The sequence below is a fragment of the Schistosoma haematobium genome, chromosome 1, assembly GCF_000699445.3.
Source record: "Schistosoma haematobium chromosome 1, whole genome shotgun sequence".
NCBI classification, from domain to species: domain Eukaryota; kingdom Metazoa; phylum Platyhelminthes; class Trematoda; order Strigeidida; family Schistosomatidae; genus Schistosoma; species Schistosoma haematobium.
In genome coordinates, this window is record NC_067196.1 from 91,899,952 (window position 1) to 91,925,506 (window position 25,555).

General features: G+C 34.8%; 1 protein-coding gene across 1 annotated transcript in view; it reads left to right on the plus strand.

The window, feature by feature from the left end:
* Positions 1–1,482: 1,482 nt before the first annotated feature.
* The window catches only part of MS3_00002467 (uncharacterized protein), a gene marked incomplete at both ends in the record, with an annotated part of 82,052 nt that continues 57,979 nt past the window's right edge, over positions 1,483–25,555 (plus strand). The window contains 2 exons of the mRNA XM_051210069.1: positions 1,483–1,549; positions 1,584–2,059. Of these exons, the coding sequence (XP_051075560.1) occupies positions 2,010–2,059 (50 nt within the window). The remainder of the gene's footprint in view (positions 1,550–1,583; positions 2,060–25,555) is intronic.

Consider the following 25,555-nt stretch of genomic DNA (forward strand, 5'->3'; position numbering starts at 1 on the left):
AAAGCACTGGACGGTCATTTCATCTCAATATGGGACTCCTCAACAATGCAAATCCACGATCCCGCCTCGTGAGGTTCGAGCCCAGGACTTATTAGTCTCTCACGCTAGCACTTAACTTCTAGACCACTGAACCGACAACTTCAACCAATCCACGAACTTACGCCACCGTCCACTATTGTCATCAGTAAGTTACTATCTTACAACAGACCCGGTTGAACTTCACAAGTCATGACTTTTATTATGATCAGCATATAAAGTTAAATTGTTATCAGTTGATTACATAATATAAGTAAGCATATGGAACTTATGAAAGAATAAGCAAAGATAGATAGAGGCTAGCAGTGGAATCCAGTTAGACGCGCATTTCGTCCTATTTGGGACTCGTCAGCTGGATTTACCTGCATCCCAGAGTTGATGTTCACTCCTGAACTCGAATTCAGTACCATTCGCTTCAAACGTTATCGCATTATCCACTTAGCTACTGAGTCCTGATAGCCATCTGCTTGTGAAATGGGGTGAAGTTTTTAATTTACTTAGTGTTGTTTTACTTGTATCTTTCCATTATTATTTAGGACTGCAAATGATCAGCCCCGAGTTGAACATCAACTCTGACAAGCAGGTTCATCCAGTTGACGAGTCCCATATAGGATGAAACGTGCGTCTAATTGAATTCTACTGCTAATCACTATCCATCTTTGCTTAAAAAGTTTGTGACTTATCGAGGTAATCCCCACATTATGCACATATACCAATAAGAGACTGATCAATTGCAGTTCTAAATAACAATGGGATGATACCAGTAAAAACAACATCAAGTGAATTTATGAAAGAATAGTTTATTTAATCATAAAGGATATAGAGTAAACTACATATGATTCTAACTATTCATTCATAGATAAAGATGTTTGTCATTATATAAAGTATATATTTACTTTTATACATATGAGACAGTGTTTGTCACATGTATATCATAAGGAAATTAGATAAATATTGGTAAAACAACTACCCTATATGTGTATATATACACTGTGTATGAGTGTATAGAAGCACGTGTTCCTATGCATGGAAATTAAACCATTCAAAGTATGTATGTAAGTAAGAAATAACCTGAAACTCTGTCCTATAAACATTTTAGTTTATGAAACTTTACACACACGCACACACAAATGATAAGCTTTAGATACACATTTTCGTCATTTGCACATGTGTGTATTCACATCTATCTATCGGTTTCTAGATGAATCGGTGCATATATTCATATTTTTATGGAAACTACATATGGTATCTATGTGTATATATTTACACATTATTATTGTTGTATTTTCTTATTGATACACAATCATAGATAGTTACTGCCTATCAGCAAACTGTTTAGTCTAGGAAATCTGTTCATTTAGTCTTTGACCATAATATCTACCTATCTACCTATCCATATATATATATATATATATATATATATGTATTTCATAAAAGTAAGTGCATATTGGTTTACACCAAAAAAAAAGAAAAGAAAAGAAAACAAGGAACAAAAAGTTTCCAACTACAAAATGTATGTCTGTTTGTATATTGGATAAGAATTACAGATTTAAAAGGCGAGGGGGGGCGGCGGTATTAATGATTCATAATAAATTGTGAATAAATTTACCAGAAAGAAGAAGAAAGAGAAAAAATTTTTTATCATAATAATCATAATAAAACTTAATTAAACTAATCATCAAGATAAAAATAAATGAAAAAAGAGAAAAAAGAAAAGAAAAAAGAAAAATAACGAAGAAAAAAATTATTAGAAATCAACTCATCATTAGTGTTTCATGTGTATATATATCACTCAATTAAAGAAGACTATATACAATGAACATTCAATATAATATATTCAACAGATTGTTTATTATATTATCATTGAAATGATTCAAAAGATCCATCTTGATGGATTTTATATTATGAATAATATACATGATGGAATTATATAATTCTATGTTTATTTTATATTATTGCATATTGTTCTGATTATGGAAAATCATCTTGATCATAAGTGTAATGATACAGAACCTGATTCAAAGTAAGTAACTAATTGATGCTTATTATTATTATCATTGTTATTTGTGGATTGGTTGAAGTTAGACATTCATATCTATTGGATGCTGACCGACATAATGGTGTAAAGGTTAAGCTTCCGTGCACAAGACTAATAAGATCTAGGTTCGAATCTCATGAGGTGAGATCTTGGATGTGTACTGCTAAGAAGTTCCATATTAGAATGAAACAGTTGTCCAGTACTATCAGGTTTTTCATGGTGGTTTGACTATGATTGACTCATGAATTCAATTATTAAATTATAATTATGAGTTATTATAACATTATAATATTGATCTTGTAAGAGATCTGTGATCAATTGAATTGTATACAATTCTAAATCAGAAGTCATTTGATGTATTACATAATAGGCTTGAGAACATTCAGTTGAAATATAATAGTCTATAGATTGCTTTTGAATCTAAATCCAAGTGTATGATTATTATTCAATACGATCCATCATTTGATACTGACTCAATTAACTTTATTCATAAGAGTTTTATGATATTTATATTGAATGAATCAGTAATGAATTCATCATTAATTCCTTTCAGTTAAATAAATACAAATAAATAATTCACGAAGTTGCGCCACCGTACACCATTGTCTTCAGTGAGTTCCTATCTCAAAACAAATCTGGTTGAACTCCACTGGTAACGACTTCTCACTAGAACTCCAGGAGTATCTCCTGAAGTCAGTCACTAGTGAGCAGGTGGTCATTATTATCGGAATGAGTTTTGTGGAGATTTTTTTTAGAAATTTAACTGATTGAAATCATGAGTCAATTGAAGCTAGACCATCACGGGGAACCTGAAAGTGCTGGACGGTCGTTTCGTCCTAGCATGAGACTCCTCAGTAGTGCGCATCCACGATCCCGAATCCCGCGAGATTCGAACCCAGGACCTATCAGTCTCGCGACAGGCGCTTAACCAACTAGACAACTGAGCTAGGCGTATCCAACGGTGTTAGTGTATGACTTCAACTAATCCACGAAGTTGCGCCACCGTCCACCATTGTCTTCAGTGGGCTGATATCTCCCGACAGACCTGGTTGAACTCCACTGTTAACGACTTCCAGGTTTTCCATGGTGGTCAAGCTTCAATTGACTCATGATTTCAACCAGTGAAATTTCTAAAATCTCCACAAAACCCATTCTCACAAATGGATAATTCACAAGATCTGATGAAACTCAGTGAAGTGCATAACTACGGATAGTAATGTAGATATAACGGTGAAGCTATAATTTATGGATGACTTTTCAACGACGCTAGATTGACCTTGACAGTGTCCACCTAAAAACTAGGATCAAATGAGGGTTATAAACCAGTGTGAGGAATTAGAATTATGATTTACAGTTAATGACTAAGGTTAGGAATTACATTTAGGATTTTCATCATGAACTGACATCAGCTATGATGCCAAAACTCTATTTAAACAAATAGATGAGTGAATTTCGCGTCATAATCCAAGAGTTGATTGGTTCGTCCAAAAAATTATAGTCTTGTCAAATATCATTTCTGTATAAACTCTCTAAAAATGCGAAACATACTGAACATTATGATATCCTTATATTATATAGTATTATGAATTAAAGGAATTTGATGGCAGTAGACACACTATTGAATGTTGCTATGAATGTGGACTATAGAAGATTCGAACCATGTGTTGTAACTAACCAGGGATTTACTAAATAAAACGAAAGGTTCATTCCTTTATCTAAATCGCTACAAAATAAGATTTAACGTCAGATAATTTGAGTTGTTTAACGGTTTACTTAGGTTTCGTGTTAATTGCTGATCGTAATCTCGAATATTCCAAACATCGTATCCCTTAAACGTTCGGATCTACCTTTTTAATGAGAGAGTTTTCATAGAATCTATATCCATTGCTTCTTACTAATTTATCTATAGTTGTCTAGTATCAAAAACCTACTGTATACAATCACATTTCACTTACAGTAGTAGTCACAAAACAATTCGATCGATTGAGTCCATGACCTCCAAGATCTGGACAAGTTTAAAAACAATCACGACTTAATGATCATTCATTGTAATAGTAAGACTTTTTAATAGTTAAAAGGACTTTCAAGACACAAGTAAATCCTTAAACATGCTTTAATAAAATTGAATTCTTTTAGGGTTTAAGGTTAGTGAATATATATTTCATATCCACTTAAAATGATCAATAAGGGGTTCCAGAGGCTGTTAAGTGTTATTAAGATCACGAACTAACCTAAGTAAGATAATCATTGAGAACTCATCAACGATCTTCCATATCTCCATCACTGAGGATTAAACCCGGGAACTTTTGATTTAGCGCACGAATGCTTATCCTTTAGACTATTAAACCAGAATCTAGTAGTGTACAAGTATAGGGATAGTAAGTTGGTATCAGTTTGTATAATCTCAACACAGTGCACGGAACGTCAAGTTACTTAGACTAGTGTTCTCGTTCACTACAACACTAGATGGATCAACATCCCTCAAATACCTTGGCATGGCCGAGAGTGGGGAGAGTCAGCTCCCTCTCCATATGCTCTCATATGGCCATGTGCATACAACCACTGACAGGGAAGTCCTACTCATTACCTTCTCGCGACAATACTGTTGTTTACGAATTTGAGAGGACGAAAAGTGAATGTCTGGCGCTTTAACCAGGCCGGTGGACACGGACAGTTCACCTAGGGGAGTTGGGAGACCCTGATTCCAAACCAATGGTGCATCTGAGCTGCAGGATCCTAGAGGAACAAATGATATATGAACCAATCGTTGGTCACCGGCTACCATGGGACTGCATCTCCTGACGTTGCTCCACTACCTTGTGGATCAGACTTTAGTCAAAGGCTCCGGGTGTCGCTCCCTAAGGAAACCACCTGTTTTGATCAATTGAAAATTTTCTTTTCTTACTCTTTCTCAAATTAAATTATTTAAGGTTCATTCTACGTGATTTATATTTTTAAGTAATAATTTCGTCAATTGGTTAAAGTTAGACATTAAAAACTTTGGGTGCCGGCTCAGTGGTCTAGAAGTTGAACGATAGGTCCTGGGTTCAAGTCTCGAAGGGCGGGATCGTGGATGCGCACTGCTGACTTACTTACATACTTACTTACTTACTTACTTATGCCTGTTAAACCCAATAAAAGATAGGCCGCCGACCACTATGTCCTCGGCCTTCCTTTCTAGTTCCCCCCAATTGTTCTTCATTCTTATCATATCTGTCTCCATTACTCGGTGAAATATGTTCTTTAGTCTTCCACTTCTCCTTTCGTCTTGAGAATTCCAAATGTGTCCACTCCACTTCCAGCACTTCTTCCTGATTTCTTCCTGCTTCCGAATCTGATTTGTTCTCTCTCACAGTAGGTTGTCGATGATAGTATCTTGCCAACACATCCGAAGTAGACAACTGTTATTAAACACTTGTTTCTTCTCCAAGTTTCTGCCCCATACAGTAAAACTGTCTTGACATTTGTATTAGAAAATCTGACTTTGGTGTTGAGTTGTGGACAGTTATTTTGAGTTCCAGATATTTTTCAGTTGCAAATATTTTATGCTTGTGTACTGCTGAAGAGTCCCACAATAGAACGAAGCATCCATCTAATACTTCCAAGTTTTTCATGATGATCTAGATTTAATAAACTCACGAATTCAACTATCAAATTAATAAATTTTTCGACTAATTTCTAACAAATATATCATTTAAAGGGGTTTTGTAGAGATTTTAGAAATTTCACTTATTAAAATCATGAGTCAGTTGAAGCTGGACCACCATGGAAAAACTGGAAGCACCATCTGCTCACTAGTGACTGACTTCAAGAGATACTCCTGGAGTTCTAGTGAGACGCCGTTACCAGTGGAGTTCAACCAGGTCTGTTGTGAGATAGTAACTCACTGAAGACAATGATGTACGGTGGCTCAACTTCGTGGATTAGTTGAAGTTATACACTAACACCGTTGGATGCCGGCCGTCTCAGCCAACTGAATATGACAATCAGCTTGAATACAAATTTTGATAATAAAAGCTGCGTAAACTACCAAAAGTAAAACAAGTTCACTAGAATAAAGTAATTTAACGCTTATGAAATATCTATGAAGCTTATTTCAAAAATCATCTTATCATATCAGACATTTTTAGGTAAATAAACAATCGACTAAAGAAACCTGTTAAGTCACTGAGGAAGAAGGTGAATGTATGACTGTTGATGATATCATTTAGTTAAACTATACAATCGTACTTTAAGCTAGTTACTTACTTACTTACTTACGCCTGTTATTCCTCGTGGAGGAGCCTAGGCCACTCATCAGGCTAGTGAAGATCTTTAACTCATTTAGATGATTTTGATAAAGTTTTATTCTCTAAGCTGGATGGTTTGTTGTTAGAGTTTTAATTATTATTCTGAACAACATCATTAACACTAACTTTACAACCAAATATTTAGATCAGAGAACGAAAACTTCATCACAATATGGTTAGCTTATTAAGAATTAAAGGAAATATCATAAAGAAAAGATGGATAGTGGCTAACAGTGAAATGCATTTCGATGCGCGTTCCGTCCTATTTGGGACTCGTCAATTGTATGTACTTGCATCTCAGAGCTGACATTCACCCCGAAACTCGAGCCCAGTATCATACGTTTCGAACGCCATCACGTTCTCCACTTAGCTGCTGAGTCCTGATAGTACAAAGGGGTGTAATTTCAAACTCACTTATTATTATTATTATTATTATTATTATTATTATTGTTTTACTTATATCATCCCATTGTTATATAGAACTGAAATTGATCAGTTTGTTCATGTTAGTATATGGGCATCCTGTGTAAATTGCCTCAATATCACCTTAAGTCAAAAGATGAATATCATAAAGAGTTTAAAAAAAATTTCAAAGATCACTACCTAGTAACTAAAATGATCTAAATGTTGGTAACATTTATATCTAAGGGATAAATAGAGAAATTCTAAGTAAATAAAGATAAATGTATCCATTTAAAATGATTCAGTGTATAAAAAGATAAAAGGGATATATCTTTTGTTTAACGGTCATGGAGGTAATTCTTTCTTCTCTTCTTTTTTTTCTTTTTTATACAAATTATTCAATAAATTTATGTCAGTAAACCAGGTCAATGAACCAGATGTTTGATGATTAATGATGATGTAAAACTTCAATGAGAAATAATCCAAAACTGATCTATTTCATTTGATATTATTGTGGAATGTCTAGATGGAAGATCTCTTATTATTATTATTATTATTATTATTATTACTTACTTACTTACTTACTTACTTACTTACTTACTTACTTACTTACTTACTTACTTACTTACTTACGCCTGTTACTCCCAATGGAGCATAGGCCGCTGACCAGCATTCTCCAATACACTCTGTCCTACGCCTTCGTTTCTAGTTCCATCCAATTCTTGTTCATTCTCCTCATGTCTATCTTCATTTCCCGGTGTAATGTGTTCTTTGGTCTTCCTCTTTTTCTTTGGCCTTAGGGACTCCATGTGAGGGCTTGCCTTGTGACCCAGTTGTGTGCTTTCCTCAATGTGTGTCCTATCCACTTCCAGCGTTTCTTCCTGATTTCTTCCACCGTTGGGATCTGGTTTGTTCTCTCCCACAGTAGCTTGTTGCTCATAGTGTCAGGCCAACGAATCCGAAGTATTTTGCGTAGATAACTGTTAATAAACACCTGTATCTTCTGGATGATGGCTTTCGTAGTTCTCCAGGTTTCTGTCCCATACAGTAGAACTGTCTTGACATTTGTATTGAAAATCCTGACCTCAGTGTTGGTTGACAGTTGTTTTGAGATCCAGGTGTTATTGAGTTGTAAATATTCTGCTCTTGCTTTGCCGATCCGCGCCTTCACATCTGCATCAGATCCTCCGTGTTCATCAATGATGCTGCCCATTATTATTATTATTATTATTGTTTTTGCTGAGTAAATAGGTATCTCTATATTCTTCAATGGAAATGAAATGTTGAATTTTTGAGAAGTTATACTTTTGATAATTCTTCTGGTCCCCGACATTGTTTGTATGCTTGATGTATCTATAAAAATTTGTTGCTCTTATTGTTAGGATAGAGTTAGATGGAGGGTACTAGTTGCCAGCCTATACTCCTTCACGAGGGGTAACAGGCGTAAGTAAGTAAAGTAAGGAAGTAAGTAAGTGAGTAGGTAGGTAGGTAAGTAAGTAAGTAAGTAAGTAAAGTAATTAATTATTGAGTTAGAAGATCAATCGTAAAAAAGAATGTACATTGATGTTACAACACAAGATTATTCAAATTATGAATATATTTATGATATAGAATCAATTACATTAGTATACTTAATTACAAATTTCCATTTAAAGAATCTTTTAATGAATGACTACTACTTGAATTTCGCTCGTAGTAAAAATACTCAGTATATTAGATATTAAACTTAATTATTAAGACTAATATTCAAATTCTTCTATTGAAATGATACAAAACATCGCATAAATATTATAAATAATATCAGATGGGTTTTGTGGACATTATAGTAATTTCAATGGTTAAGATCATGAGTCAGTTGAAGCTCGGCCACCATAGAAAACCTGGAAGTACTGGATGGCCGTTTCGTCATATTGTGGGACCCCTTAGCACTGCGCATCTACGACCTCACCCCCTGAGAGATTCGAACCCAGGACCGAATGGTCTCGCGCACGAGCACTTAACCACTAGACCACTGAACCGATCAGTATCCAACGGTGTTAATGTCTAAATTCAACCAATCCACGAAATTGAGCGACACATTCACCATTGTCTTCAATGAGTTTCTATCTCACAACAGAACCGGTTGGACTCTACTAGTTACTGCTTCTCACTAGCATTTCATGAAATACCTTTCGAATCTAGTCACTAGTGGGCATATGTTGATTATTAAAAGAAGAGTGTTTTGTGGATATTATAGTAATTTCAATAGTTGTATTCATCATGAGTCAATTGAAGCTCGACCACCATGGAAAACCTGGAAGCACTGGACGACTGTTTCGTCCTATCCTCGTATGCGACTCTTCGGAATTGTTCATTCATTATTCTATATGCGAGAACAGAACCTATGAATTCATGCATAAATGCCTAATCTATGAATTAGGCAATTTTTACAGACATATTCACTGTGTATTATTTTTATTAACAATGATCAATCACTTGAATTATTCCTTATGGCTAACACTTTAAGTACACAAAGTGTTTAACAATTTTTCTGTTTCATTGTATATATTTAGTATCATATACAGATTCTTGAACATTATGACAGTTTCTTCTGACTAATCCCCATCGTTTGTTTTAAATTGAATTCATGAGTCGATGAAAGTCAGACCACCATGAAAAATCTGAAAGCACTAGACGGCCGGCTCATTAGTTTAAAAATTAAATGTTTACGTGTGAGACCAAAAATCCTGAGTTCAAATCACGCCCTCTGGATAATGGAAGTACATTGCTGAGGAGTTGCATACTAGAATGAAACAGACATTCAATGCTTCCAGGTTTTTCATGATAGTCTAGTTTGAATTGACTCATATATTCAACTGTTCAATTTAGTATGAATTATGTTAATGATCATCATTTGATTTTGTTTCATAGACAGTTGGTTTCATAATTGATGATGGGCCATCCATGTTAGTGAACAGCAAATCATCTGTAAAGTATTTATTCTATGATGTGTTCAACTACTGTTTTCATCTCATTTGAAGTTTACATGTAGAAAGCAAGTTTTTTGTCAACTGACTTATACTTTATGCTTTAATTTTCTTAACATACTTGATGGAACTTTTTTAGTTAAGTTCATGAGTCAATTAAAACTAGACCACTATGGGAAACGTGAAAGCGATGGACGGCCGTTTCGACCTAGTTTGGAACTATCCAACAGTGCGCACCCACGATCCCACAAGGAGCATTCGAAACCAGAACCTTTGATCTCGAGACAACTGAGTCGGCTGTCAAGTTGTTCCACGTTTTCCATGACGGTCAAGCTTTAACTGACTCATAATTTCAACTATTGTAATTACTATAATGTCCACAAACAACCTCTTCTGATACGAATATTTATCAGTCAAAATAAGACCACAGAGGTTACTTACAACCATACATTACGTCACTCAACTGGAATTATATACCTGAAATACACAAAAGCAGAGGTTTTGTGAGTCCTCAGAATACTGACAGACAATTTCAATAGTTTCTTTCAAATATATATTTATAAAAAGTAAAGAGACATCGAGTAATATCACAAACCTCTTTAGAAACGGCTAAGCTTTACAGCTTTCACAAGAGTTTGAACCCATCGTTCAAACTTGAGGTAACCAATTTCTTAAAGCACAGTCCTAAACATTTTGTCAACCTATGAGAGTTCATGAAAGGGTGATTTTCACCATATATACTATTGCTCTCATCAACATGTTTAAACTATGCATTTTAAAAATGTTATGGACAGAATTGTAGGTTAAATTGTTTTTCAACAGTTCTCCCAATATTTTAAATAGTCATTTTCCTGTTGTATCCATTATATCCTTTTAAGAATAATTAAAAATTTATGTTATTATGCTTCCAGGTTTTCAATGGTGGTCTAACATCAATCGGTTCATGATCTCAATCAACAATTAAAAAATAACTTAACAATCTCCATAACCCCTAAACTGATAATTACCATGTGCTCACTAGTGACTAGCTTCGTGAGAAAATTCTCGGAGTTCTGGTGAGAAGCCGTGACTAGTGCAGCTAATCCGTGTCGGGTAGAAACAGATGTCTACCTCAGTGCAATGGAAGACGGTCGCGCAACTTCGTGGATTGGTTGAGGTTAGACATTGACACCACTGGATGCCCGCCGGCACAGTGGTCCAGTAGGTTAGCCGTCCGCGCGCCAGACTGAAGGCTCTGCGTCCGAATCCCGCCAGCGGGATGGTGGATGCGCAGTGTTGAGGAGTCCCAGTACTCATCTTAGTATTATTCCATAAACCTTAGTTTCTTTACTTCTGAAATGGTCTTGTTATTAGATGATTGATTGAACAAAAATATTGAGAATCAGGGCAAGCGTCTTGGATTTTGGCGCGAAATTCATCCATTCATTTGGCTAAATAGAGTTTAAGGCATTATAGCTAATGTCAGTTAATGATGAAAACCCTAAATCTAATTCCTAACCCTAACTATCAACTGTAAATCATGATTCCAACTGGTTTATAACCCTCATTTAGTTTTAGTTATTAGGTGTCCATTCTCAAGGTCACTTTAGCGTCGCTCAAAGGTCGTCTTTAAATTATAGTCTCACCATATTCATTCGAATTTCTTTTTCCAACTCTTTTATCTAACTCGTATCCTGTGTCCAGTAAATAAAGGACAATTATACCATAGTGTTTTGTCTTTTGAGACATAGATTCCTCATCATAAACTGATGAAATTACGACTAACTCTTTATCATTTCAAAATTGTAACAAGAAAATTAGACAACTGTTGAAACTAATCAAATGTCATGTTTTTCTAAACAATTGAATTCGGAAGATCTAACAGTATGATATGACTACATTTGATGAGCTAATAAATATAAACTTTTTGAAACTCACTGTCATACAATACCAACCATTGTTATCCTTTTTATTATTCGCATCAGAATACACCTGTTACAATTATCTACTTACTTAATTACTCAATCCTGTTACTCCTCATGAAGGAGCATAGGCCGCTCACCAGCATTCTCCATACAACCCTGTCTTGAATAATCCTTTCCTGTTCTTTCTAATTGCTATTCATCCTTTTCATATCTGCTTGTATTTCCCGGCGTAATGTGCTCTTTGGCCTTCATCTCAACAGCTTCCCTTCAGGATTCCAAGTTAGGGCTTGCCTCGTGATGCAGTCTGATGATTTGCGTAATGTATGTCCTATCCATTTTTATCGTCTTTTCCTACTTTCCTCTTCAGCTGGAAGCTAGTTTGTTCTCTCCCACAGTAGGCTGTTGCTGATAGTATCCGGCTAATGGATGTTGAGTATCTTGTGTAGACAACTATTTATAAATACTTGCACCATCTTAATGTTGGTTGTAGTAGTTCTCCACATTTCAGCTCAGTACAGTAGAACTGTTTTGACGTTCGTACTGAAGATTTTGACTTTGATATTTGTTGACAGTTGTTCTGAGTTCCATATGTTGTTCAACTGTAAGGATGAGGCCCTTGTTTTGCCGATCCTTGCCTTTACATCTGCATCTGATCCTCCTTGTTCATGGATGATGCTTCCCAGGTACGTGAAAGATTATACGTCTTCCAGAGCTTCTCCATCAAGTGTGATTGTGTTGGTGTTCTCCGTGTTGTATTTCAGGATATTGCTTTTTCCCTTCTGTACGTTGAAGCCTGCTGATGCAAAGGCTGATTCTACACTAAGTGCCTTCATCTGCATTTGTTCGTGTGTATGGGATAGAAGAGCCAGATAATATACTAAGTCTAAATCGTCTAGTTAATTCCGAGCTGTTCATTATAATCCGGTCAACCAACAGAAGAATGAAAGCCATATTTTCATTAAAAAGCATATGAAAGACTACAATGCTATAAGATTTAAACAAGTTATTTAGATGATCAAAAACAAAATATCTACATCTTTCACTTAAGAACTTGAAGCTTTAAACTAACAGTTACTGAGTAAACTAAAATTTTGTGACCTAGTAACTGTTACTCTGTAGTGTTTGTTAGTCACTATGTCAAGCCCATATAAGTTATTCTAGGTTCGGGATGGGTCAATTTGATCATTCTTCTTGAGTCACGTTTTCACTTTGTCAATCATTCACTTATCAACATTGACTATTTTTATATCAACATGTGTGTACTTCGTATCCTATTCATCAGATGTCTGTGACTTATTTTTGTCCAGCTGTAAATATCGATTTACGCTTGATTAAATCAAGTTGGCTTACATGCCTTCTCCATCGCACGTCATTTCGCTTCGCTCCTCTGATCATTTGTCTGGATCAACGATTGTATGAAACATACGTATTCGGTAATCCTTTCTCGTATTTGACTTATTTAATTCTGTTATTCACTAACGCAATCTAAGTTGACAATTATATACGAGGATTGACGATTCATTCATACTATTTAGTTGGAGTCAGATAAGGGGTCACTAAAGACCAAATGAATTATTAAACTTGATACAAAAACAAGATTAAGTCTTTAATTAGTAAACAATCCCATATTGTTTAAGTTCTAGGAATGATCCAATCGTTATGATTAATTATGCAGTATGGTTAGTGTAATCATAAACACATTCATAAATTTACTAAAAATTGTTCTTGAACCCTCAGGATTTGTAATGTTGACTTTACTTTTAAACTATTGAGTTGCTATCCATTGTTCTAAAGTTGTGTAATTTTACAAAAGTATACACCTGAAGTCAATCTATACAGTTAACGGGCCTAGAAAATTCATTTTATAATTTAAAGCACTTAGTCCCTTTGATAAATTTCTATCATGTAATAAGACGAAGATTATCAGAACTATGTGATGATATTCACTTGGTATTGTTTGGTTTGTATCTTCCCATTGAGGTTTAAGACTGCAATTGATCAGTCTGATCAATACCAACTGAATTAAAATTCACCCTATTGCACAAGCAATTGGCTATTAGGACTCAGGAGCTGAGTGGATAATGCGATGGCGTTTGAAGCGAATGGTACTGGGTTCGAGTCCCAGAGTGAACATCAACTGTGAGATGTTGGTACATCCAGCTGAGGAGTCCCAAATAGGACGAAACGCGCGTCCTGGATTCCAGTGCTAGTCACTATTCATCATTGCTTACAAAGAGTATGTGATGATATATTAGCGCAATACATTCAGAACAATCTGATTACACATATACTTGCTAAGTCAATTAGACTAGAAATCGAGGGTAAGAGGAGACAAGGATTATAATAAGACTGATAATAATAATGTGAATACAATTTGAAACCTAATCACTCTGGACAATAAGCCAATATTACCAGGGCAGGTCTAAGGAGAGTAAACTGTTTTGAATACACAAAAGCGGTTTGAATTTTCGTGTGGCTTAGGTTTTAATAAACCTTAGTATACGCTCTTTTACACTTTTATACAACATCACAAAGACCAATCATACGGTCTATTTCGATTATATGTTTAGCAATAGAGGATAATAGATGTTTATCCTCTACACTTATTGGGTGACTTGATTCTATTTGTATAAATTACCTGAATATTCCCATTCCATTTGATCAATAACTAAGTAGATAACACGACAAAAGAACGAATTAAACTGTATTCAAGTCCCTGAATAAACATGAACATTAAAAGTCAGGTACATTGATCTGATAAGTCCTTGATTGAACTAAACTTAACATCTTAGATTCCAGTGATGGTCACCATCTTATAAAATGTTATTAGGTATAAATTTTCCTCTTTTTTGGAGGGTGGGGATTCATCATAAATTAAGTCAATATATCGATCGGTTTAAATATTATTATATAAATAAACCACCCCCTTTATTACTAGTCATTTGTTTACCTTTTCTTCTGTCTATTTATGTATACAGTTAAGTTTCGGAACTTGGATGTCTTATGAAAAAAACAATAAACTTTGTTGTTGTTTATTTAAAGTAAATTTATCTTAGGACATTTTAATACAATTTAGATTCATGTATAGATTGATCACAGAATGGAATAGAATGATAAGTATCCATTATCTATTCAATGAATAATTTCTTCTATATACACCATTATTAAGGTTCCTTTCTCCCCCGGTAATAATAAAGAAAACTATTTATCCGGTTCATTGATTGACCAGGTAGTTACTTACCTACTTAGACCTGTTCCACCTCGTTGAGGAGCATAGACCGCCCACTAACACTCTCCATCCAACCCTGTTCTGGCCAAGGTAGTTAACTAATTGTTAATTCTAATATGCATACAATTCAATATACTTTATCAGGCTAGCATGTAAACATAATCACGCGCATATATATAGATATACATACCAAAAACCTTAATTAAAGCATAACTACTAAAAAATCCATGAAAATGAGATATTATACCAAAATTATTATGATTATCATGATTACGTAATCTTAATCAAATTGTTTATGTAGATATTTCTATCAGAAGAAAAATGGGGAATGGAGAATTGAGAGAAATTCTGCTGAACTACAATATAACTATGTATAACTATTACATAATGATGAATATTTCATTCAATAGTTGATCACTATAATAAATGATAAATTACAACTAAAAGATTAATTTGACAAGAATCACAACAATAACAACAACAAAAAAGTGAAAAGAAAAGAAAAGGAAAGAAAAAAATAACAGTGGATAAGTGATCAATAAAGATTATAGAATGATTGATAAGCCCCATGGTATAGAACACTGATCTTGGCCTATCTTAATTCATTTAAATATGAATCGTTATTAATTTGATTATTAGAGTGTAGTAAACCTATTCAACCACGTTATTAGTTGTCTGTTCACTGGGATTTAAACAATTAATGCATTATGTAAAATTAAAAGTGAATTTGATTGAGATCGTTGATACACATCAATCTTTGATCTGTTCTCGCATTGGTTGTAAGCCAACACAATCAACAATTTATTCATAATCAATCAACATTCATAAATTACTTACTTACTTACTTACGTCTGTTAATCCTAATGGAGCATAGGCCGCTGACCAGCATTCTCCAACTCACTCTATACTGGGCCTTCCTTTCTAATTCTATCCAATCGTTCTTCATTCTTCTCATGTCTGTCTCCATTTCTCAGCGTAATATGTTGGTTGGTCTTCCTCTTCTCAGTGATCTAGTGGTTAAGCGTTCGCGTGCTAGTCGTGGATTTGAATCTCACGAGGTGGTATCTTGGATGTACACTGATGAAGAGTCCAACAATAATACGAAACGACCATCCAGTGATTATAGGTTTTCCATAGGGATATAGCTTCAATTGACTCATGATCTCAAATTTGAATTGATGTAAGATAGCTCTAGATGGTACTGTTTAATGGTTGTATGGTATTGCAAATTAAGTGAATATATAATATGTATACCGCTGGATATTGATTAAGTAATCTATAGTTTACTAGATTTCTATAAAGCTTGAAAACCTTAGTAAGTTTGTATATGAACTATAATAAGAAATTCTATGATAAATTGATATCAACATAGTGTTTACTACTGCCTAATTGTCAACAGTTATGTTTATTTAGATAAAATCAATCCGTAATGTTTCAATAGATGGCGAGAATATAATTTATGGATGAATTAATCAGATTTGAAATAACATGTGTCAGATTTCGATACGAAATTCACTCATCCATTTGGCTAAACAGAGTCTTGGCATTAAAGTTGATGTCAATTCGTGATGAAAATCTTAAATCTAATTCTTAACCCTAACCATCAACTGTAAATCATAATTCAAATTCCTCACACAGGTTTATAACCCTCATTGGATATTGGTTATTAAGTGAACAGTCTCATGGTCACTTTAGAGTCTCTCAAATGTCCTTCATAACTTATAGTCTCACAAAAGAGATTAAAATAATCAGAAAGGTGGTTTTGTAAAGATTGTATTCATTTAAAAGTTGAATTCATGAGTCGATTAAAGTTAAACCACCATGTGAAACCTGGAAGCTCTGGATGACCGTTTCATAGTAGTATGGCACTATCCAGCAGTGCTCATTCAAGATCCCGCCCCGTGAGATTCAAAACCAGGATCTTTGGTCTCATACACGAATGCTTAACCTCTATACCACTGAGTCGACATTCAAAGGTGTTAATGTCTAACTTCAACCAATCAACGAAACTGCTCCATCGTCCATCGTAGTCTTCACTGAATTACAATCTCACAACGGGAATTGACTTCTTTTTTATATTTAGCATACATTTTACCATTTTACACTTTAATACAACATAAAATTTGTATGATTATAAACAGGTGATATAAAGAGTTTTATTGTCTCAATTGAAAGCAATACAATAGTATTTTGGCAATAAAAAAAAACTCATACAAATTATACTGAAAATAAATAAGATTCAATGCCTTCATTATCACTAACACACACACACACACACTTGCACAGATAACCCAGTTTCTATGACACCCAAATATGTTTTGTGATTCTCTTTAATAAATAATAACAACACTACTGATGAAGGTCATCATGATGGTAGATAGAATTATATTAATTATATAGAAATCATATAAAATAATTAAGAGCATTATATGTAGACAATATTATACTTATAAGTATGGTTAAAACATATGGATAGTATTTGTCTTGTGGATTGTAGTGTATGAAGGTATCATATGAAGGTCTTAATAATATATTGATTATAATATGAGTAGACAGGGTATGATGTTACTTACTTACGCCTGTTACTCCTCGTGGAGAAGCATAGGTCGCCCACTAGCACTCACCATCTAACCCTGTCCTGAGCAATCCTTTTCCAGTTCTCAGTTGTTATTCATCCTTTTCCTATCTGTTTCTATTTCCCGACGTAATGTGTATTTGATATGATATATGAAACATATTAAATTTCATATCACTTTTTCCCTAACAGTTTTTTCTTCCCCAATATATATGTATATATCAAGATGAAATATAAAATTCAATAATCTAGTTAATTGAATTTTATTCCTTGAAATATTTTAATAACCTAAATCATTTTCAGAATTTCTCTAGAAGAAATAATGATTTGATTTTCTCTACTACCACTGCTTCAACACTTGAATTACGGATAGGGAGTGAAGTAGTGGAACACATTGAAAACTCCACTTATATTGGAAGTTTGATAGGCCCTAATAGGTTAGTGTCTGACAGATTCGAAAAGCTCGTTTGCCAACTCACGTCACCACCTATAGCGAGGGCAAGATATTCGTGTGCCAACTAAGGGACGAATATACTGCGCGGCAGTTCGTTCTGTTCTACCATACGACCGCAAAACGTGGCCATTATGAGTAGAAGATATTCGTAAGCCTCTAGTATTTGATCACAGATGTCTTAGAAATATTGCTCGCATCTGCTGGGATCAATGGGCAGGTAATAATGCGGTTAGACCTACTGTATTGGAGAATGGTGGTAAATCAGTTGATGAGGTGGAATCTAAATATGTTAGATGTGAGCCAGCTATTCATGGAATAAATTCGAAGATTGTTGTGTAATAATGTGAAAACATTGAAAGTAGACACATGAACCATAGGTTTGTGGATTATAAATTTGTTCAAATAGCTTAAGATTAAAATTTTAGAAAATCTGTTACTTTAGTGTTTATTTAGTATTGTTCTCGTTTTTGCCTAATGGAGTTGACTACTACGAATGTCCATGTTGAACTTTTACCGGGAGATTCACTTGTTGACTTAGAATATACCGATGACATAGTTCTATTTGGTGGAAACGCTGACAAATTGTAGAGTCTTCTGACCACTCTAAACAACAATGCAAAAGGTTGCTTTAGGATTAGGTTGCATCAGTACCTGAACTAATGATAGGGAGTGAAGTAGTTGGGCGTGTCGACCGCTTCACTTATCTTGGGAGTCTCGTCAGCCCTTGTGGTCTGGTGTTTGATGAAATTTCAGTACGGATACAGAAGGCTCGACTAGCTTTTGCCAACTTGAGTCATTTATGGCGTAGGCGAGATATCTGTCTATCAACCAAAGGACGTGTTTACTGTGCAGCAGTTCGTTCTGTCCAACTTTATGGGAGTGAAGCATAGGCGGTAAGAGTAGAAGATATTCGTAGGTTACTAGTATTCGGTCATAGGTGTCTTCGAAACATTGCTCGTATATCGTGGGACCATCGAGTATGTAATGCAGTTGTTAGGGAATGGGTACTAGGTAAGGATGGCAAATCCATTGATGACGTAGTGAAATTTCATCAGTTGAGATGGTTGGGACACGTGTTACGTATGCCCAACGACCGACTGCCTCGACGTGCGATGTTCAGTGGTATAAGAGTAGGTTGGAAGAAAGCTAGTGGCGGCCAGATCAAAACATGGCACAAATCCATGAAGTCACTGACAAGTGGACTGAGTCATGTCGGTAGGTGTAGACTACCTGGTTGGGGACCGCGAGATGATAGCAACCGATGGTTAGAGACCCTGAATGACATGGCTCAAAATCGTTTGCAATGGCGCAGGTGCATACACTCTTTGTGTTCTCCCAAATTCTAATCTCCTGATTATTCCTTGTCTCCTTTTTTTCTTTTCCCAAATTTATTTAACTGAATTATACTCCTTGAATAACATCTTCAAACCTTAATCTTCCCGATTGCTGCTTATACTTCTACTACCTCTACCACTGTGGGATTTGAATCGACAATTGTATTCCTGTGCTTATATGGCATGGCAACTCGAACTGATGTACGTACGTACGAAGTTCTAAGCTGTTGCTGACTAACCGACTGACTGACTGACTGAGCGTCCATATTGTAATGAAATACTAAACTGATGATTTCCCTTTTTTTTATTCATTACTTAATATGGTTAACCGATAATAAATGCATAACGATTAATAGTTTGATTCTAAAACATATATAATTAAGTCTAATCATTAAACCCTATTTAAAAGCAAACTTCAAAATCACCTATAAGGTTAGACATTTCGAATTCAGTGGAAAATGAACCATAAATCTATACAAAAACAGAAGCTTTGACAATCATAAATCTTAAAGATGTTAACCATTTATGATGTAATTATCATCAAGTTTTTATTTATTATTCATCATGTGAACAATTAGCTTTCTTCAAAAGTCTGTTTTTGTAATTTTGCTACTTTACAACACCCCTTTGATTTATTACAACATGTAGTTTTTGGTTCTGGTAAACAATTTCAATATGATACATGATTTATCTTATTATCTATGTTAATATGACTGTATAGTGATAGTAAATGACGTGATTGAAAAGATAATTTACTTCACTGAATTATCCTTATCAATAAGAGTAATTTACAATCTTCAAAACACTAAAAAAAACTACTGTATGCTGTTTAATCTTGATTTGTATGAGAAGGGGTTTTGTAGATATTATAGTAATTTCAATGGTTGAGGTCATGAGTCAGTTGAAACGGCTATCCAGTATTTCCAGGTATTCTATGGTGGTCTAGTTTCAATTGACTCATGATGAATCCAACTATTGAAATTATTATAATATCCACAAAACACTCTTCTTTTAATAATCAACATATGCCCACTAGTGACTAGATTCGAGAGGTATTTCATGGAATTCTAGTGAGAAGTAGTAACTAGTAGAGTTAGACCGGGTGTGTTGTGAGATAGAAACTCACTGAAGACAATGGTGAATGTGTCGCTCAATTTCGTGGATTGGTTGAATTTAGACATTAACACCGTTGGATGTTGGCCCGATCAGTGGTCTAGTGGTTAAGTGCTCGTGCGCGAAACCATTCGGTCCTGGGTTCGAATCTCTCAAGGGGCGAGGTCGTAGATGCGCAGTGCTGAGGAGTCCCATACTAGTGGTCTGATGATGAATTTAACAACTAAAACTATTTCTTTGTTTGTATAATGTTTATTAATATTATAAAATCTACACCGAAATTTGTATGATTTCGCATATACATGAATACTATTCACTTCATAGGTAATGTCCCTTTTTCTATCTTATCGTTTAACAGTTACATAATATTACGAATAGATTTGGGAGTCATAAAATGTTATTATTTAACATCTGATATCTAAATAAGCTAAAAAGTAGTAATGTACAAGTGAAATTAAAGTTTATTACAAGAGAAATATCTTTCGGTTATTAAGTGGTCACTAGATGACCCCCCCCAACGGTGTACTAATCAGAAGGCGAATACGAAGTGCTGATTAAGTTTATTATTATACCATGAACAGATAACCGAAATTACATGTACTTTAAGCAAGCATGAAAAAGTAATGCCAAAAATCAAGCGAGTGAGCGTGTGAGTCGATTGAGCGAGTCAACGACTCAATGAACAAGATTAAGATTTACATGGCGAGACTATAATTTATGGATGACCTTCGAATGAATCTTAAGTGACCTTGATAAATATTACTCAATCAGCAAACAGTAAGTATGCTCTCCGATCATTTGTATATATTGTAGTACCTGGCTGCAGCTAGTGTTACTGGTGCTTTTATTATCCATTTCTCAATAATTGTCATGATGTGCTTTAGTTAGGAATTATATATATGGTTTTCATCACGAATTGACATCAGCTATAATGCCAGAAATCTATTAGGCCAAATGAATGAAAGGCTTTCGCCCCAAAATTCGAGATCTGTTATCTTATACCTGATTGATTCGTCCACCAAATTATAGTCTCACCGTTTTATTTGTTATAGCCGCTTAATTATCACGTTTTGTACAAAATTCTCTGTTTTGATATAACTCGTGGGTTTTGTTTAGATGGAAATTAACAACATGAAACTTAAAATCTCCAGTTTTTTGGTTAGAATTATACAATAATTCAGATTCAGATTTGTGAAGTATGGATAAAAGACATATGGCCTATATTATTTCTTTTCTAGTATGCTTCTGTGAGTGTCTAGTGTTCTCTTAAATGAGTCAATTGAAGGTGCGGACACCGCTGCTTCGCGTGACAGGTTCCAAGAATTGATGACTTGGTGTGAAAACCTGTGTGCCACAGGTAATTTGTTCGTCCTTGGCTTTTCTACTCTTCTGTTATGTCCTCTGAGATGTCCCGATCTAATGGGAAGGAAGAGAGAGGATATATTGGGTCCAAAATCAGATCCCCTCTTAATCTGAGATAGGACAGAGAAAAGAGTTATAGCCATTCTTTATGTGGTAAATCCCGGAGTTCTGGAGTTGAACGTGTAGCTATCTCTGTACTTTTTCCAGGATATCCGAGTCACGGAGCCTTCTTGAAATGTTTTACTGATTCACTATCATTATCTATGATCAAATGCAAATTATGACCAACACCGACTAATTAATGATTGAAAAGTATGGTGCAGAAAAGTGATGTTTATGTGCATATAAATGCAGAAGTGTTGAAATATAAGTTAGTTCATATATTATATAGTATATTTTGTAGTGATTTTACTCACATATTACATAAGAGCAGCTAGCCCTTGCTGAAACAAATGACAGTAAGCTGTTAGAAAAGGTTCAAAGAATCACAACCAAGGGGATTCGTGAAATCGCAAAGCCCCTGTAGAATGATAGACTGGATAAAAGAACATGTTCCTCATGTCATGTAGAAGAACAAGAGGTGACTTAATCAAAGCTTTTAAATTAATTAATGATAACTTTGCTGCTGATATAACCTTATTTTTCTTGTTTTCCAAAACAAAGGGTTATGAGAACACTCTAAAAAGGTTCACATACTCAGAACAAATTACTTATTAGCTGACCATCAACGTTCCCATAGGAACGAACTGAACTCATCACTTTCAAATGTGATTGAACCTCCATCTGTCAACGTATTGAAAAGAAAGTTGAGTCAACTAACAGCCCACCAATACCGAAACTCACACAGGTTACGCTTTCTAAGCTGAAACTGAAAATGACTACATTCCTAGTTTAGTATGTATTTTACCACTCAAAGATAAATAAAAAAAAGTGCAATCCATTCTAGAAATATCCTAATAAATAATAACAGGATAGTCAATCAGTCATCTGCAACATAGGAACAGGCACATATAAGCATCGGTCCAAGTTGTCATATCTCATTAACACAACAAGATGAATACCAAATTCATCAAAACAGTCACTTCAATGGTATTAATATATATAAAAAGATTATATATAATGATATGATACAAAGAGAAAGAAGTAGTTCATAGAACAAAAGGTATAAAGTACAGTGTGTTATAATTATGAATTTAGATATTAATCAGATATATGTATTGATAACGCTATCTCCATAGATTATAAGCGTTATTATTATTGTCACTTTATAAAACAATTACCTTAACTTTATCCATCGTTTAAATTCACTATCAGCTTATGATCATGGTCAGTAAAAGAGGTTGTGGAGATTATTAACTTTTAGATTGAGATTATGAACCGATAGACCACCATTGAAAATCTGGAAGCACTGGAAGCTTCCACATTTTCAATGGTGGTCTAACATTGATCGTTTCAAGATCTGAATCAATAACTTAATAATTTCCACAAGCCTATACCGATAATTATCATGTGCTCACTAATGACTAGCTTCGTGAGGGAATTTTCTCAGTTTTAGTGAGAAGCCGTAACTAGTGGAGCCAAACCGTGTCGGGTAGAAACAGGTATCTACCTCAGTACAATGGAAGATTGTCGCGAAATTTCGTGGATTGGTTGAAGTTAGACATTAACACCGTTGGATACCAGCCGGCTCAGGGGTCTAGTGGGTTGGGCATTCACGCACGAGACTGAAGGGCCTGAGTTTGAATCCCACGAGCGAGGTCGTGGATGCGCACTGCTGTGGAGGAGTCCCAAAATAGGATGAAACGACTATCCAGTGCTTCCACGTTTTAAATGATGGTCTAACATCAATAGGTTCAAGATCTCAATCAATAACGTAATAATCTCCACAACCCTATACTGATAAATAATTTTTTCACATTAAGAAATAAAATTTGTAGGAGTTGGCGAAAAAAAACTTTTTCAGGGGGAGGAGGGAGAAAAATGATCAACTTTGTTATCTTAGTAACAAGCACAAAATCACCTTAGTCAACTCGAACTTATAAAACTAAACTGTTTTACATCACCATGTCACCATGTTTTATTTACTTTTTTTTAGTTAAATTGTCTGTAACCTATTGATATTCATAAGAAACAAAGAGTTTGTAATAAAATTTGAAAGAAAAAAAGATTTCCGTTTGTTCATTGGATAAACTTAATCGTTCATTAATCGTTTCCAATTAAACTAACTGACTGACTACTGACTAACTGACTCATCAGTAGCATGAATAAACCCTAAAAAAATGAATAAATGAATCATAGAAACAATAAATCAATAAAATTAAAAAAAACAACGACTAATGATTGTCCGTTTTTTCTCTTTTTTTTCTTTTTCTTTTAGGCATATGGTTAAGCTAATGGGTAGTTTTCTTCTTTTTTTCCTTTTCTTTTCTAAGGTTATTTCTACTCATTCGTATTAGACGGACTGTGTTATTGTGTATATTATTGTGTTTTTTTTAATGTAATTAGAAATAACATTTGTCAATCATACATAAATAAGTTGAAAGTTGGGAAACGAAAAACAAACAAACACTTTGTGTTGTTTTACTTGTATCTTTCCATTGTTGTTTATGACTGCAATTGATCAATCTCTCTCTCTCGCTAGCTCCCGCTCTCTTATTGGTATATGTGTTTCTTGTGTAGATTGCCTCAATATTGCTTTAGGTTATAAGCTTTATAAGCTGATGAATCCTAAATAGGACGAAACACGCGTTCTGGATTCCACTACTAGTCACCATCTATATTTGCTTAGAATGAAGAAATACATTTATGTATGCATGAGAATAAATTTCTTTTGGTCTACATGAATTGTTATCAGAAAGAGCTTTTGGAGATTTTAGTAATTTTATAGTTGAATTCACAAGTCAATTGAGGCTAGATCATTGTAGAAAACCTGGAAGCACTGGACGGCCGTTTTGTCCTAGTATGAAACTTCCTAAAAGTGCACATCCAGGATCCCGCCCCGCGAGATTCGAACCCAGAACATGTTGCTCTCGTGTGCGGACGCTTAAGCTCTAGAATGAATTGTATTTGTTTGAAAGAAAAAAGTCATAGCAAACAGTTGATTCAAATATAATCCATTTAGAAAGGGGAAGATTTTTTCTAATAACAGTAATTCTGGTATGATGTATTTTTTAAAATCAAAATCCATTGTGACATAGAAACTAAGATGTAACTCATTGAATAGTTGTATTTTTTTCCCGGTTAGTTCATTTCCCGAACTGTATATTCATGTTTACATAATAGTCACCTTGAATCACACAGATCATTCAATCAAAGCGGATTCTGTGTTCAAAGTCATCTACAAGGTAATTAGAACACTACCATCTTCCTAGCATTGCCGAAGAACTAGCTATGCATCTGGAAAAACCAGAATCATATGTGCTATATGTTAATATCATAAGTAAAGTCAATAAAAGATGTAATCATTAGTATAGAGTAGTGGAGATTGTCGAGTTTTGATTGAGATGATAAGCTGATCAATGTTAGATCACCATTGAAAACCTAGATGCATTGAACGGACGATTCCTCCTTGTTAAGGACTACTCAGCAGTACTCACCCACGATCCTTCACGTGGAATTCGAAGCCAGGACCTCCAGTCTCGCTCGCGAACGCCTGATCTCTAGACCACTGAACCGGCATCCACAGTGTTAATTTCCAACATTGGTTGTTTCATGATCTCAATCAACACTTAATAATAGCCACAACTCTAGACTGATCATTATCATGTGCTCACTAGTGACTAACTTCGAAAGGTAATTCTCAGGGCTCTAGTAAAAAGCCTCAAACAGTGGAGCTAATTCTTTCCGAATGTGA